The sequence below is a fragment of the Oryctolagus cuniculus genome, chromosome 9 (assembly GCF_051225735.1).
Source record: "Oryctolagus cuniculus isolate XC-2025 breed Fujian yellow rabbit chromosome 9, ASM5122573v1, whole genome shotgun sequence".
NCBI classification, from domain to species: domain Eukaryota; kingdom Metazoa; phylum Chordata; class Mammalia; order Lagomorpha; family Leporidae; genus Oryctolagus; species Oryctolagus cuniculus.
The window spans coordinates 65,385,764-65,402,009 of NC_142875.1; the positions used below are offsets into that span (position 1 = coordinate 65,385,764).

A 16,246-nucleotide genomic window follows, 5' to 3' on the forward strand; every position below is an offset into this window, starting at 1 on the left:
GTTCATTAACTACTGGGAATACCCAGCCCCAGTACCTCCATCCACCAAAGCTTGACATATATTATTTAATGGCAAATTAAATCATTCAACCCGCTACTTGAAACCTAAGTAAATATGTAGACATTGGTGTGGTAAGATCAGTATGTGTGGAAAATATCAACATACTCAGTCATGATTTAGCTATATGTATGAGTGACTATTATTAGTATTATAATGGAAATCAGAAATAGATTCATAGGGGCTGGCGCTGTGGCACAGCAGGTTAAAGCCCTGGCCTGAAGTGCTGCCATCCCATATGGGCGCCGGTTCAAGTCCTGGCTACTCCACTTCCTATCCAGCTCTCTGCTATGGCCTGGGAAAGCAGTAGAAGATAGCTTGAGTCCTTGGGCCCCACACCCACATGGAAGACCCAGAAGAAGCTCCTGGCTCCTGGCTTCAGATTGGCGCAGTTCTGGCCGTTGTGGCCATCTGGGGAGTGAACCAGCGGATGGAAGACCTCTCTCTCTGTCTCTGCCTCTCTCTGTAACTCTGTCTTTCAAATAAATAAAATAAATCTTTAAAAAAAAAAATAGACTCATAGACTTTGAAAAGGAAGAGTCTTAACATCAAAGAAACTTAAGTTCCCAGACTGAAGCCACACAACACCAGAATCAGAAGTTGAGCACCTGACTCCCTGTCAATTTTGGGAACCTTTTAGATTGATAATGCAGATAACAATAATCCCCAACAATTCCCTTAGTTCTTTCTTTGGAGACTTAGGATAGAGCCATGCCCTTTGGAGATAGGACGGATAGAGCCATGCCCGTGCTGACTCATTCATGATCATTCTTATATAAATTTCACGATCACACATTTGAAAAATGCAATGCTGTTAAAAAGCGAACATTACTAAGATTACCATGGAGGGCATTTTGTAAAACCAGGGGCTAAGACCTTGATCTTGTCTTTGACTATGGCTGTGTGACCTCCTTGGAGAGTACCGACTTCCTGTGCTTCCCCCTATCCCTGTCAAAGGATTGTCCCTTCTACTTCAGAGAGCGGCTCTCAGGTGCCTCATCATCTTTCTGCAGGTGTTTCTGAAGGGTGGAGGTCATCTGGGGGAGGGGAGGAGGCTCTAGATGTCACCCAGGAGATAAGGGCCTGGTTTCCATCTCCACTAGAGCTCTTTCCCTTTGAGATTTCCTAATTCTTCAGCTCAGAACATGTCAACCTGTTTGGAAAATTCTGACCTTAAAATCCACACCTCTCCTATTGTAGGAAGTTCTTGAAGCATTCAATGTTCTCATGCTCCTTCATCTTATAGGAAACATTTCCTCTTGGAGACAATGATTTGCACTATGAAGATAAGCATCAATGAGTGAAATACACTTATTAAGAAACACACTTCACCAAAAATAATCCTCAAATACAGGTCCAAAACTCACAGCTATTCCAATTCGTCACAGCTCGTCTTACAGGTCACAGGACAAGATTAGGAAAACCAGCCCTTCTGGTTCCTAACTAAATAATTTGCCCTAAGCCAACGGTGCCAGACCGGATTTGTTATAGTCACAGTTCCACTTTCAATCACTCCTTTCAGAATACTGGTTACCATCACTGCCCCTTTTCAAGCCATTTCTCGTTTATCTTTGCAGAAGACAAATGTCTTACAAGTATGTACCATCTCACAACTACGTACAACTACTAACTACTATGACTTGTGGCAAGTGAGTAGAGGAAGAAAGTTTTTTTTTTTTTTTTCTCCTCTCCAGTAGGAACACCTGTGTTAAGTGATATACCATGTTCTAAGTCTTCTGGAAGCAATCCTTCCTAATGCTGTGAGTCTCGGTAGGGGAGTGGGGCAGTGGGCATTAGGGAAGGCAATGTTCTGGTTTCCTTGCTCCTGTGGAGAGCAGTGGTGACTTAGAGATGGCTCTTTCTGGGTCTGATTCTGAGTGGGTTGGGAAGCGATGGTGTGTGGAGTTCTGGGCACAAGGAAGAGATTTCATCAATAATGGTCATCCAAGGTTTCACGACCGAGGACACGCCCCATCCAGCAAGAAGTGGGTGCACAGACTAAGTGTCAAGGATGAAAATACTACATTTATGAATAACATATACTCCATGAGAACAGTGACCACAAAGCAGAATGGTACATTTGAAATGCAAATCATGTGTCTACTGTCTAAGGTCATAAATTGTTGTTGACATTCGAATGAAGAATATGTTGTCGGGCCGGCGCTGTGGCTCAGTAGGCTAATCCTCCACCTTGCGGCGCCGGCACACCGGGTTCTAGTCCTGTTCAGGGCACTGGATTCTGTCCTGGTTGCCCCTCTTCCAGTCCAGCTCTCTGCTGTGGCCTGGGAGTACAGCGGAGGATGGCCCAAGTCCTTGGGCCCTGCACCCGCATGGGAGACCAGAAGCACCTGGCTCCTGGCTTCGGATCAGCGCGGTGCGCCGGCCACAGTGGCCACTGGAGGGTGAACCAACAGTAAAAGGAAGACCTTTCTCTCTCTCTCTCTCTCACTGTCCACTCTGCCTGTCAAAAATAAAAAAATAAAAATAAAATAAAATAAAAATTAAAAAAAATAAGAATATGTTGTCACAAAGCATCTCTAAGTGGCACCAGTATGTGAGGGCTGAACAGAGAGTGTACAGATCAAACACCTGCTGGGTATAATAAATGCTTCTTGCAGGACTAAATCCCAGCTGCTCCAAGAATTCCATAGACTTGTCTCCTAAAGTCTAGTGTGCATACTCAGAAAAAAAAAAAAAAAGACAAAACATGAAAAAAAAGAACAATTTTTTTGGTAACACCTTTTGAAGCCATTCAAAGGAGCTTCATATTGTGGGCCTTTTCACCCACTGACCTGGCAAGTGCTGAGAACAAGGCGGCTTTCCTTGTTGGGTCCTGGCTGGAATTTGCCATGGACTCAGCCTGTCTCAGTCAGTGCTGACAGCAGCTCGCAGGCTCCACTCACGTGAGGGAGGAGTCCAGGCCTCCTTAGATTGGTCACGGTTCTTGGACTCTTACAGACACAAGCCGCCCCACAGTTCACGTACGGCTTGGGGCAGAAGAACCAGGGCCAGAATGCAACACAACTCCCAACATACAGCCTTCGTGTCTCAGTCTGAGAACTGTAAACCAGACTTTCCAACACTTGGAGACACCGACAAAGTAAGTATGAAGTTTGCAGGTACATTCCCAGGTTTTACCCTGAAGCCCTTCAAACCTCTGGGTGAAAATCAACTCTCATCATATAAACCAGGGAGCACGAGACAGGAAACCTTAGCCATTTGCATGCCTATTTTAATTTCTAACAACTCATATCTACTGAGCACTCTCACCCTGTGGCCGGCACCGAACGAGGCCCTTGACATAGACTACCTCTTGTAACTCCTCATAAGACCCTGAATGGGCACCATTTTCACCCAGTTCTGCAAGCGAGGAAAAACCATGAGGTTTTGAGAAGTTTGGTCCAATGGCATGGGGCTAATAAGTGGCAGGTGGAAGACTTGACACCCAAGAAGCTGAGCTACTCTATGCGGCCTTTGATTGAAATTTGATGCAGATACTAGAAGTCTCAAATCATGTGATAATTGTGGAGCAAAATAAAACCAAACCTACACTTAGTGTCCTCTACATAGAGAGGGAGTAACCCACATTGCTATATGCCTAAGTGGGAAACATTTCATAACTCACAGCACTAGATGATAACATGTCTAGTCAACTTAACATTAAGGGAACTAAGATGGTTTAACTCTTTTAGGTAAAGGACACAATCATATAATATACAAATATCTAATATGAGCTGGTTGTAGCCAGTCTAAAATGACTCCTATGGCTAAAAAAAATACAAATTGCCTTTGAGTGAGGGAGTATTAATAACACCATTCTACCCAAGCAACATCATTTTAAAAAAAATTGTTAAAATTGAAAAAAAAAACTAACAAGTAGTTATAATTATAGATAAATAAAGCCTTTGAAAATGACTTAACATTTCACTTCAAACTTTAAAATTATAAAGCCTCAAACTAATCACTATAAATTTAAAGTTAGCATTTAGCAAAGTGCTTTATGCATAGATGGTTACCAATAAATCATTCTGGAATGAATGACTGAATCCATGAATATGGTTTTGAAAAACAGATAGACATTGTCCTTTCATTAGGCTTGGAATTTTTTCTTTTAATTTCCTGATGCAAGTTGCATGACATTTCTTTTTTGATGTGTGTATGTGTGCATGTATGTGTCCTAAGGGCTCCCAGGACTTCTAGTTTAAACAAAAGGAAATGACTATCATCTAAAAAATAAAAAGAAATAACTGGTCAAAACAATGAAGAACAGAAAAGATGTATTGTCTCTGCAGTGAGATATGAGCGGTGAAAAGATAAGTAGCTTATTCCAAATATTTTTGTTAATAATTGAGAAAACTGCTTTCTGGGGAACAGCATAAAAACACAGACTATGTGTACAAGGGTACTTCAAAAATCCACATAAAATGGAATCTAATGGTAAGTTTACTTTGTTGAAAAAAGATTTTTAAAGTCATGTATAGTTTTTATAATATGCACCTTCATGAACTTCTTGAAGGACCTTCATACACAGTTAAGATGCGGTGACTGGTGAATAAAGACATTTCCTAGTATTTATAGTTAATGCCAACAAAAGATGAATTCAAACCACAAGGAAATAGCTCTTTCTTAAAAGTGTTTTAGTGCCCTGGGACTCAACAACTGAACAAGTAAGTGCCCCCATATAACTATCCATTCTTTAAAAGAATTTTTGAAAACTAACATGAGCATAAAAACACAAATTACCCCAATAATTTCCATGAGGTAAAATGTAAGATTAAATCTACACTGGCCCAACTGTTTGATAAATTTCTTGTTTAAAAAGTAAATAAGTAAGAGGAGAGAAGTATATTGAAAATTTCTAGAAACACCTTTTATGTCATTCCAACAGAGCTGTGTGCTCTCACTAACAGCACATCTAAGGTTCCCCAAGCATTCCCCACCAACCAGGGAACTCACTATGAATTCCTAGCAGGCCCTAGGGTTGCTTTTGTGCAGTGTTTTTACCTCATTTGAGGGACATGAAAAGAATGCAGGATGTCTATCACATTGGTGCTCACCAGTTACTCTGGCCACCATAATAAATCTGCTAACAGAGCGAAAGTGCTGTGGTTCAGTTTGACAAGCTTCTTCATGTGGTTCTGCCAAACTGCAAAGCTGATGGGACAGATAATGTCCAGTAGATACAGCAGACCCTTAAAATCAAAGAGCAAACTACAGCATTTCCCAGAGACAAAATTTTTAAAAACAGCAAGAAAACAGAGATGGTAATATTTTCAAAAAAATGATAAAAATAAATCTAAAGACTGGTACAATAATCCAGATTGAACATGCTCTGTGCTTTCTAAATCCAGCCTACATTTGTATATAATTTCCATAAATAAAGCATGAAAGATGATAACTGACATATATACGTAACATATAAAGCCACAGATTTAATTTTCACAACTAGTTCATTTGTCTAAACATTTGCTCCTCTGTGCTAGAAACAGTGAGCAGTAGAAGCCAAAATGCTAACTCTGCAGAGGTTGCATATTAAACAGCTCTAGGATGTGGCCTGGTACTTGCTAAACAAATCTGCAAGAAATGATGCCTGATACCTGAGCCCATGTGACAAAGCATTTTACAACAAATACTGAGCAATGCCTAGCCTTGACTTCGACTAGGCAAAACCAAGCACGAATTTAAAATGCCAAGTATCAGCCAGTAAAAACAATTCTATAGCTGTCATAGTTCAAACAGCTTTTAAGAACACAGAAACCTCACTCAGTTTACAAACTGGCACTCACTTTCTTATGCTTCCAAACATAAACATTTTTTCACATTCACAGAATATGCACAACATATGTTACTTGAGGCCAAACGCGGCCATCAGATCTGCCTTTTACTATCAACTTTCTTACCTTTCCCAGAAGCTAATCAATCTCTGATGTAGACACAGGAAACTGGAATAAATTCATGAGCTGGGGTTGTAGTCTATTGGGACACAGTAGTCTGACATGGAGAAGAAACCACATGCTAACATTCTAAGGGAATCCAATTTGCATATTTCACAGAGTTCCAGCATACACTTTTTTACTTTTCTACTTTTTTTTTTTTCATTGATTATTTTAAAATACAGGCTTGTTCCTAAGGAGAAAAAAGCAGACTTAGGGAGTGACTTGGAAAGATCCCCTAAACCAGGTTCTACTGGCACGGAAGTCTCTCCTTTTCCAATATGTCACTAAAGTTCCCGCACTTAACACTAAAAAAACAAAAACAAAAACAAAAATTCACCATCAAAAAACAAACCGGGGGCGGGGGCGGGGTGGGGTGGGATGGGATGGGGGCGGGGGAGTCTGCATCCTTTACTTTCCGAGTTGAGAGTTCCACTTCTGCCTACTGAGTTCTCTCCTGGGCTCTCTCCCTCATCACCAGAGACTCGGGCACATACCTGCAAACACACACGACAGCTCTAGCACGGACACGCGGGCCCGTCAGCACCACGACGGGGACACTCAGTACGGTCATCAGAACGAGTGACTATGCTTGAGAAATGGGTCTCTTTCAATGGCGCCCCGATACCTCTGCAGCACACCCCTTACAGGACTCAGCAGAAAGACGAGACAGGCTGCATTAAAGGAGCACGCAAGGAGAGCAGCAGGTTCGCTCATCCGAGGGCACCGCCACCCTAGCCACGGGAGCCGGCTGCGCCGCAGGGGCGCGAGGGAGAGCGCAGCCCGGACTCCTCACGCCCGAGGCGGATGAGTGAGTAACCGTGGCCCTGGTCATTAAGAAATGAGAGTAGTAGCGACAAGCATCCCCACTGCGTTCCGTACCGCAGCTGCACACCGAGCGGCTGCTCCTGCCCCCAGCGCCCGCAGCCTCCCCGGCAGCGCCACACCAGCGCGGGACGAAGGCGACTGAGCCCAGCGCGCGCTCGCCCTGGCGCGGGGCCGGACCCGCGGGGCTCGAAGGGCGCGCGCCGGACCCCGCCCTCGTAGCCCGTCCCGCCCAGGCCGCCGGCCCCGCCCCTCCGCCGGCCCCGCCTTTGCCTCTGGCCCCGCCCCTGCCGCCGGCCACAGCTGCGTAGCCTGTCCCGCCGTGGCCCCCGGCCCCGCCCACGGCGCCGGCCCCGCCCTGCCGATGGCCCCGCCCACTGAGCCAGCCACGCCCCCGCCTCCAGCCACGGCCCCGCCCCTGCCGCTGGCCACGCCCGCGACGCCGCGAGTCCCTCAGGTGGAACAGGCTGATTGGCCTCCGGTTGCCAGGGCCTGCCTTTTTGGCTTCCGGCTGCACTTCGCTAGGAGGTGTGAGGTGGCCTAGATGCTACCTTGGGAGCGAGACCTAGCGGGACGGCCTTCCGACCTCGCTGGACCTTTACATCGCGGCCTAGGTCCCGAGGAAGAGGGGATGGAAGACGAAACGCCGGTTGGTTTGGGCAACAGCGGTGATGGGTAGTTCGGCGTTTCCAGGCATCTCTTCGGAAACGAAAGGAAGAAAGTTGCCCCGTCGCATGGGACGAACTTCCAGGGAGCAAACTTGGAGCGCCTGTGTATGCAGTTCCCTTCTGAGGGTGCAGGGCCACTTTGTGTGGCTCCCGACTGGTCCCTTCTAGGCTGTCTGCAGAGAGGCGGCGTGCCCGGCGCTCTCGCTGTTGCCCTGCAAACCAAGGGCACATTTTTGGACGCATTTTCTTGCATGATTTGGTCTAACTGGGATTCCCAGAGACTCCGGGAATTCGCATTATACGGGAGTCTGTCTTATTTTTAGACTAAGTCGTTAGGGCCCACCTAGAGTGTTTGAAATTTATAACAGGTACCACTGAAGAAAGGAGACAACTTATTGTGAATGATTAGACACTGAGAGTCTTCAGAAGCTTCTAAAAGATGGTGGAAAATTGAGTTAAAAGGCGTTTTGTGGGAAAAAAATTGAAATCCACGCATAGTTATTCATAAAATGCATTTCCAGGCATTTTTTGAATCCCCCTTGTACAATGATCTTCCACATCTTTTTGATCAAAAACATTTTGTAAATTTATAGTGATAACATTTTGGAAGTAGTGAAAAATTGTCATTTATGTTTTTCTGAAAAATCTGTATTTCCTAGCTGAAATAGCATTGGTAGATTCAATTTTATAACATGGGAAATTTTAGAATGATCTTGATTAGCAAAATTCTGTATTATACCTAAATTGTATTTGTATGCTTTGGAAAAGTTTTCATGGAAAATTTTCTTACCTTCCTTTTTAAATAAAGGAATTCTACTTTGGTTTAAGATATCACCATGTAATCATTTTCATTAAGATGTAATCTAGACTCCAATTGCTTTTCAGCAGCAATTCAAGCATATTCCAAAACGTCGATTCTTAAGGAACAGTTATGAAAAACAGCGGTTATTTTTCATTAAAATGCAGACATACCCGCAACTTCTTCGAAGACCTTTACCTCCAAAACTCCGTAAGGTGTCTGTGTATAAGAAGCAATTCCATTCAGGTATGCGTAGTAGTCATAAATGTATATTAACATTTTTGTATTTTACATAAAAATTCCTTGTCTTGCACAGCTCAGAATCCAAAAAAGACATTCATTAATAACCATAACTTATAATGTTTGTTGTAAGAAGATGTAACATCCAATGCAGTTCAACACGTATAGTCATTTATCTTCATTCATGCATACAGTAGATGCAAATTTACCTCATTGATAAAATTTATTTGTAACAAAATTTATTTGTAACCCCCAAATCAGCACTTGTAGGTCATTCCTAGTCATTTGTGGACATGGGCAAAGGAGTGGAAAATATGTTTCAGGATGCACATGTTTCCAGCTGAGGGGGATAAGGCTACTTCTGCCTTCTTGTTTGAGTTCAGTGCCACTTTCCCAGTCTGTGTGGTGCTGTGTTTGTGGAATGGGTGTGCTTGACTTCACTGCTGAAAATGGGCCCCAAGCATAGTCCCGACAAGCTGCTTAGTATCCTTGAACATGAGAAGGCTGTGATGTGCCTACAGAGAACAATGCATGTGTTAGATAAGCTGCCTTCTGGCTTAGGGACAATGCTGTTAGTCATGAGCTCATTGTACATAAAATATATTTAATAAGGTGTCTTTACATAGAAATACAAGCAGTAAGATTATGTATTGAGGATTCCTTGTCAAATAGCTTGAGACCAGAAACTCAAAAGAACCTAATCGTGTATTTTTCCTAACAGTTTAGCACTGGATAATTCAGTGTTTTCTGAGACTTAATTGAATAGAACTACCACAGATAATGAGGGTTGACTGCATTTATACGGAATTGGAGTTATAATACTGAACAAAAACAGACCCTGAGTGGGGCTGGCATTGTGATGGACTACTGGGTCAGGTCCTGGCTTCTCCGCACTTTCTGATGCAGCTCCCTGTTAATGCACCTGGAAAATCCCCGGAAAATGGTCCAGGTACTTGGACTCCTGCCCCACACCTGGGGGCCAGGATGGAGTTCCCTTTGGGAGTGACCATTTTGGGAATGAACTAACCTTTCAAATAAATAAAATAAATCTTAAAATAGAGACCTTGCTAATGCCCTTAATTAGTTACTCCCTGGTGAGATAGAGATGATAGTCAATTAATCATATAAATAAATGTGAAATTACCACGTGATAAATAATATGAAGTAAAGATGAGTTACTTTTATAATTTTTATAAGTCCCTAATCCTCCACTTTTGTGCATAGTTCTTATTAATTCCTTACAATAAGCTTTGATGAATTAGAATATTTCCCCCCTTTTATTTTTATATTTGACAGGCAGAGTGGACAGTGAGAGAGAGAGAGAGAAAGGTCTTCCTTTTCCGTTGGTTCACCCTCCAGTGGCTGCCACGGCTGGTGCTGTGCCAATCCCAAGCCAGGAGCCAGGTGCTTCTCTTGGTCTCCCATGCAGGTGCAGGGCCCAAGCACTTGGGCCATCCTCCACTGCCCTCCTGGGCCACAGCAGAGAGCTGGACTGGAAGAGGAGCAACCAGGACGAGAACCCGGCGCCCCAACCAGGACTAGAACCCGGGGTGCTGGTGCTGCAGGCAGAGGATTAGCCTAGTGAGCCGCGGCGCCGGCCGAATATTTCCCCTTTTCAACCTCCTCTACCAACTGACTAACTTGATTCATAATGTTAAATTTAAATGAGATGAATGTCTGGCCATTGCCTTTCAGGACTCTGAAGATCTTCCAGTGATCTTCAAAGCTCTGACATCTTTTAAACTTTAACAGTGAGGTACACATTAAATAAGTCTGGAACAGCAGTACAAAGCAGCATAGAATTAGTGGTATAGAGTAGGAATAGTTCAGAGATGTGAGAAAACACTGGGGCAGGAATAAATAAGGCTGGAACTTAGACTTGAGAATTAATAGAAGTGGAATAAAATATGCTCAATGTAGAGGAAACTTCTGTAGTTTCTGATGGTAAAAGAGAATATTTAAAAAGTAGAAATTTAATACACCAGGGAAAAACTTGAAAATGTCATTGCAAAATATGCTTCTAAAAAACACAACAGGAAATCGTGGAATCAAGGAGACAGAGATCATCTGCGATGGGGAGATTTCTTTACCAACCTCTTCTCTGATCATTCAGGAAGAGTACCTTCCTCTCTTCTCTAATAGTATCCCACACTTTACCTTACTGAACACTTAGTCTCTCTTAAAGTGTTTATCCGCCCAATTTCTGTACTACAATGTGAGATCTTTCATTGTAGGAAAGCTTGTTATATCATTGTACTACAGCACTGTGAATATGGCTGGCACATGGTAGATGTTAAATATTTGTTGAATGAATTAATGATAGCAGTAAGTGTAGGTTGTGTTAATAAAAAAAAGGGGAGGAATTGCACAGAATTTAAGGTATAAGGGCCAGTGCTGTGGCACAGCAGGTTAAAGCCCTGGCTTGAAGCGCCAGCATCCCATATGGGCTCCAGTTCTAGTCCTGGCTGCTCCTTTTCCGATCCAGCTCTCTGCTATGGCCTGGGATAGCAGTAGAAGATGGCCCGATGGGCCCCTCCACCTACATGGGAGACCTGGAGGAGGCTCCTGGCTCCTGGCTCCTGGCTTCGGAATGGTGCAGCTCCGGCCACTGCTGCCATCTGAGGAGTGAACCAGCAGATGGAAGTCCTCTCTCTCTGTCTCTACCTCTCTCTGTAACTCTCTTTCAAATAAATAAAATAAATCTTAAAAAAAAGAATTTAAGGTAGACTTTGAAAGAATACAATTATTTTAATTGATTAGGAAAGAAGATATTCCTCATAGTGAGACTGACATAGGAAATGAAGTTATAAATGAAGCATTGTCTTTGTGGTTGTCAGAGGTAATTACAGTGACTGTTTTCACTGGAAAGTTGGAGTCATCACACAGCATGTTTAGAGTAAATGGATCCAGTTCATGCCAAATGAAGAAATCTGCATGATCATTGATAAGATTCTGACAATTGGATGAAGACATTTTAAAGAAATATCAGAAAAACAAGGGGGATAGGTCAGTGTAGACTAGGATCATGGCAGTGAGAATCAGAAGGGAAAACTTGTTTTGTTTCTTGGTCATTTAACTAGGAGAAAAGAAAGTTCAAATGCAATAGCCTGTGTGCCATGACTTCATAAACATATTTTAAAAAAACCACCCAAGTGCTTGGGCCCTGCACCCATGGGAGACCAGGATAAGCACCTGGCTCGATCCTTCGGATTGGCACAGTGCACCGGCCGCAGCGCACCGGCCGTGGCGGCCATTGGAGGGTGAACCAATGGCAAAGGAAGACCTTTCTCTCTGTATCTCTCTCTCACTGTCCACTCTGCCTGTCAAAAAAAAAAAAAAATCCTTTGTGTTAAAAAAAAACACTGACGATATAAGATGCTTTAATAGTTGTGATACTTCTTACTTGGCCCAAGATTATTTATGGACTGTAGCAACCTGGGATGGTATAAAATTCTCTAGAATTGGAGTCCAGGTATCTGAATTTTAATCTCACTTCCAAACTTAATATGATGTATGGCTTTAGCAAGTGATTATTCAACTGGTCTTATTTTTTGATTCTGAAATAGCAGACTTTAATTAGATCACTAGTTTTCAAGGATTGTACACAAATCCGTCAGAAAAACAGCTCACTTTAGTGGCTCTCATAGTGGAGGAAATAAAAAAAAGAAAAACATATCATTTTAAGGTGTGGGGAGGTACATTTGATGAGTTGAAATATATAATTTTTTAAAAATATATTTATTTGGATGGTAGAGCATCAGAGAGAGAGAAATTCTCTATCCACTGTTCACTTCCCAAATGGCCATAACAGCTATGTCTGGGCTATGCTGAAGCCAGGAGTCAGGAACTCCATCCTGAATCCTGATCTTTTCATGTGTGTTTCAGGGACCCAATTACTTGAGTTGTCCTCCACTGCCTTTCCACTGCATTACCAGGAATGTGGATTAAAAGTGGAGTAGCTGGGACTTGAACTGTCACTCTGACATGGGGTGCTAGGGTTGCAAGTGGCTTAACCCTGTGTGCCACAGTGCCAGCCCTGACATAAATAATTTGAATAAAGCCCATAGATGACTGACTGGGTTAAATGTAAGGCCTGAAGGACAGGAGGTGGGGTAAGCTGAAAAATAACCCCACTAAAAGATAAGCAATATTCTACTACCTGGAACTTGTGAATGTTATCTCAGAAAAAGTTACCTGGGTTTTAGAAATGATTAATTCAAGGATTTGGGGATGGAAAGATTATTGTGGCTTATCTGGATGGGCCCTTAATGCAATTACATTTGTCCTTGTAAGAGGGAGTCAGAGAGATTACACACATAAGAGAAAGTGATACAAAGATGGAGCAAAGAGAAATTTCAAGGTAAGGCAACTAAGATAACAAGCCATGAAATGCTAGGAGTACTAGAAATTAGAACAAGCAATGAATGGTTTCTTTAAAAAAAAGATTTCAGAAAGAGCATGGTCCTTCTGACACCTTGATTTTGGCTTAGTGATACTGACTTTGGCACCCCAGAACTGAGACAAGAAATAAGAAATATCCATCATTTCAGGTCACCAGTTTTATGATAATTGGTTACACAAAACTTGGGGAATGTATGCAGAAAGAATTAAGGTTTCTGTTTTGGTGGTTTTGTGTTTGTTTTGTGATTAGATAATAGGTGTACCTCTGTGAGATACAGGGAAATAGAAACTACTGGTGGGTCTGATTTGGACACGATAAGTGTGAGATGCTTTGAACTTCAGACCCAGATTTTAGAGTTATTATTGTTTATAGAAAATGAGTAGGGGTGAAGAGAAAGATGATGATAGAACCTTTACAATATTAATTAGTGAACTGGGAATGAGAAAGACTTTCCAGGAAAAAGAAATAAATTCTATGAGAGTTTGGAATGGAAAAATGACAGAGTATCATGGAAATCAAAAAGAGAGTGAATTTTATGGAGAAGAGAATAGATAAAAAGACTTTGAATAAAGATAAATAATAATAAATATCGATTGGGCTTAACAATAAGATATCAATAATAATTTGTGGGGCCGGCGCAGTGACACAGTAGGTTCATCCTCCACCTGCAGCGCCGGCATCTCATATGGGCACTAGTTCTAGTCCTAGCTGCCCCTCTTCCAGTCCAGCTCTCTGCTATGGCCTGTGAAAGCAGTAAAAGATGGCCCAAGTGCTTGGGCCCCTGAACCTACATGGGAGACCAGAAAGAAGCACCTGGCTCCTGGCTTCAGATTGGTGCAACACTGGCCATTGTGGCAATTTGGGAAGTGAACCAACGGACAGAAGACCTACCTTTCTGTCTCTTCCTCTCACTGTTTGTAACTCTACCTCTCAAATAAATAAATAAAATATTTAAATAATAATAATAATAATAATTTGTAATAAGTTTTGATATAGAAGTGGCAAATTACAGGTCATAAAAATTTGAAAAATGAATATAAGAAGACTTTTATTTTGGATTTAAAACATTAAGAGATTACAAATCCTCATACCCATCCTAAAAACAACAAAAATCAAGGAAAGTGATAATCAATGATTTTCTTAGATTTATCAGAGAATTTAGGTTACAGGCTCAATCATCATTCCCAAAGTCTGGTTTCCATTGCAGTGGAAGAAAGTATAGGGAGACTACACTACCGCATCCAAATGGAACAGAAGCTAAAGTAGAGTAGCCTACCAAACTGACACCCAAATTAACATTAATAAAAAGGCTTTTACCATGAAAACCACCTTTTAAATGATAAAGACAACCGATCTGCCAGATGCAGAAATATCAACATAAGGCCACATGAGATGCCAACAGACAAGCACAGTAAGTCATTAGCAACAGGCCTAAAGTAAACCAAGATTGATGAAGTGTCTGATAAAGAATTCAAAAGAATGATTATAGGAAGAAACAAAAGAATACAAAACATTTAACAAAATTAGTAAAACAATGAATAATATGGAGAAACTCAACAAAGAGGTAGCAATCTTGAAAAAGAACCAAACAGAAAACTTGAAAAGGAAGAACTAAAAAATACAGTTGAAAGATTCAACAACACACTGGATCAGCAAAAGGAAGAATATCTGAACTTGAAGATAAATTTTATGAAATTTCTTAGATAAAAATAAAATAAAAAGAACAAAGACAGCCTCTGAGATCTTTTGGACACCATCGAATGGCACATATTTGAATTTGGGAAACCACAGCCAGGTGGTGAGGAAAATGGGAAATACAGGGGGCTGCTGCTGTGACATAGCAGGTAAAGCTGCTGCCTGCAGTGCTGGCATCCCATATGGGCACCAGTTTGAGACCCAACTGCTCCACTTCCAATCCAGCTCTCTGCTATGGCCTGGGAAAGCAGTGGAAGATGGCCCAAGTCCTTGGGCCCCTGCACCCATATGGAAGACCCAGAAGCTCCTGGCTCCTGGCTTTGGGTAGCCCAGCTCCAACCATTGCAACCATTTTGGGAGTGAATCAGCAGATGGAAGACCTCTCTCTGCTTCTGTCTCTGCCTCTGCCTCTCTGTAACTCTGCCTTTTAAATAAATAAATCATTTTAAAAGGGGTGCGGGGAATACATGGCAAACTTACTCAGTGAAATCATAGTAGAAAATGTCCCCAATCCCGGGAAAGATATGGACATCCAGGTACAGGAAACCCATTGGACCCTAAAATAAACATGACCAGAAAAGATCCTCACTTCAGCATATTTTGGTGAAACTGTCAAAAGAGCTATCAAATGGAGAACTTAAACACAAGAGAAAACTGCCAAGTCACATTCAAGAGAACCTCCATTTGACTAACAAAAGATTTTTCAGCAGATACATTACAGTCCAATAGAGAATGGAATGATATATTCTAACTTCTGAAAGCAAACAAACAAACCCCAAACTTTTCTCAACCAAGAATACTATACCCAACAAAGTTATCCTTTAGAAAAGAAGGAGAAATAAAGAATTTCCAAGATGAGCAAAAACCAAGGGAATTCATCAACATCAAACTGACTTTACAAAAGATGCTTAAGGAAGTCCTACATCCAGAAGCAAAAGAAATACTATTACTGGGGCTGGTGCTGTGGCTCAGCGGGTTAAAGAACTGACCTGCCCATCCCATGTGGGTGCTGGTTTGAGTCCCAGCTGCTCCACTTCTGATCCAGCTCCCTGCTATGGCTTGGAAAAGCAATCCGATATTTAAATGGAGATATTACAACTGATGTCAAAGGATATTACAACTGAAGTACAAAGGATCATTCGGGACTATTAAAAACAATTGTCAACAAATTGGAAAGCATGGGGAAAAAAACTTCTGGACATATGTTTCAGCAAAACTAAATCATGAAGACATAGAAAACCTGAGTAGATCAATAAGAAGCAATGAGATTGGATCCAACATGAATTCCTGGTGTCTCAATTGGTGGCTTAACCCACTATGTCACAGTATAGTACTGAAGGTTTTAGTGAGTGCAAATAGGCATAATAAAGAAATAAAAAATATATGAAGTAAAGGAGGAAGTCAAATCCTCATTAATAGCAGATTATATGATTCTATATAGAAAGAAACCTAAAACCGCCACCAAAAGACTGCTAGAACTGATAAACAAATTCAGTAAAGATGTAGGATACAAAATCACATATAAAAATCAGTAGCATTTTTATATACCAATAAGTACACAAAAATAAATACCTAGGAATAATTTAACCAGGGATGTGAAAGACCTCTACAGTGAAATTACAAAATA

The 16,246-nt window shown here is 41.8% G+C and overlaps 1 protein-coding gene across 1 annotated transcript in view; it reads left to right on the top strand.

Moving 5' to 3' along the window:
• Window positions 1-6,872: 6,872 nt before the first annotated feature.
• Window positions 6,873-16,246, top strand: part of LRRC63 (leucine rich repeat containing 63) — a 57,475-nt gene continuing 48,101 nt past the window's right edge. Inside the window, exons 1-2 of the mRNA XM_017343483.4 lie at window positions 6,873-7,464; window positions 8,372-8,528. Coding sequence (XP_017198972.1) covers window positions 7,360-7,464; window positions 8,372-8,528 — 262 coding nt within the window. The 5' untranslated portion in view covers window positions 6,873-7,359. The remainder of the gene's footprint in view (window positions 7,465-8,371; window positions 8,529-16,246) is intronic.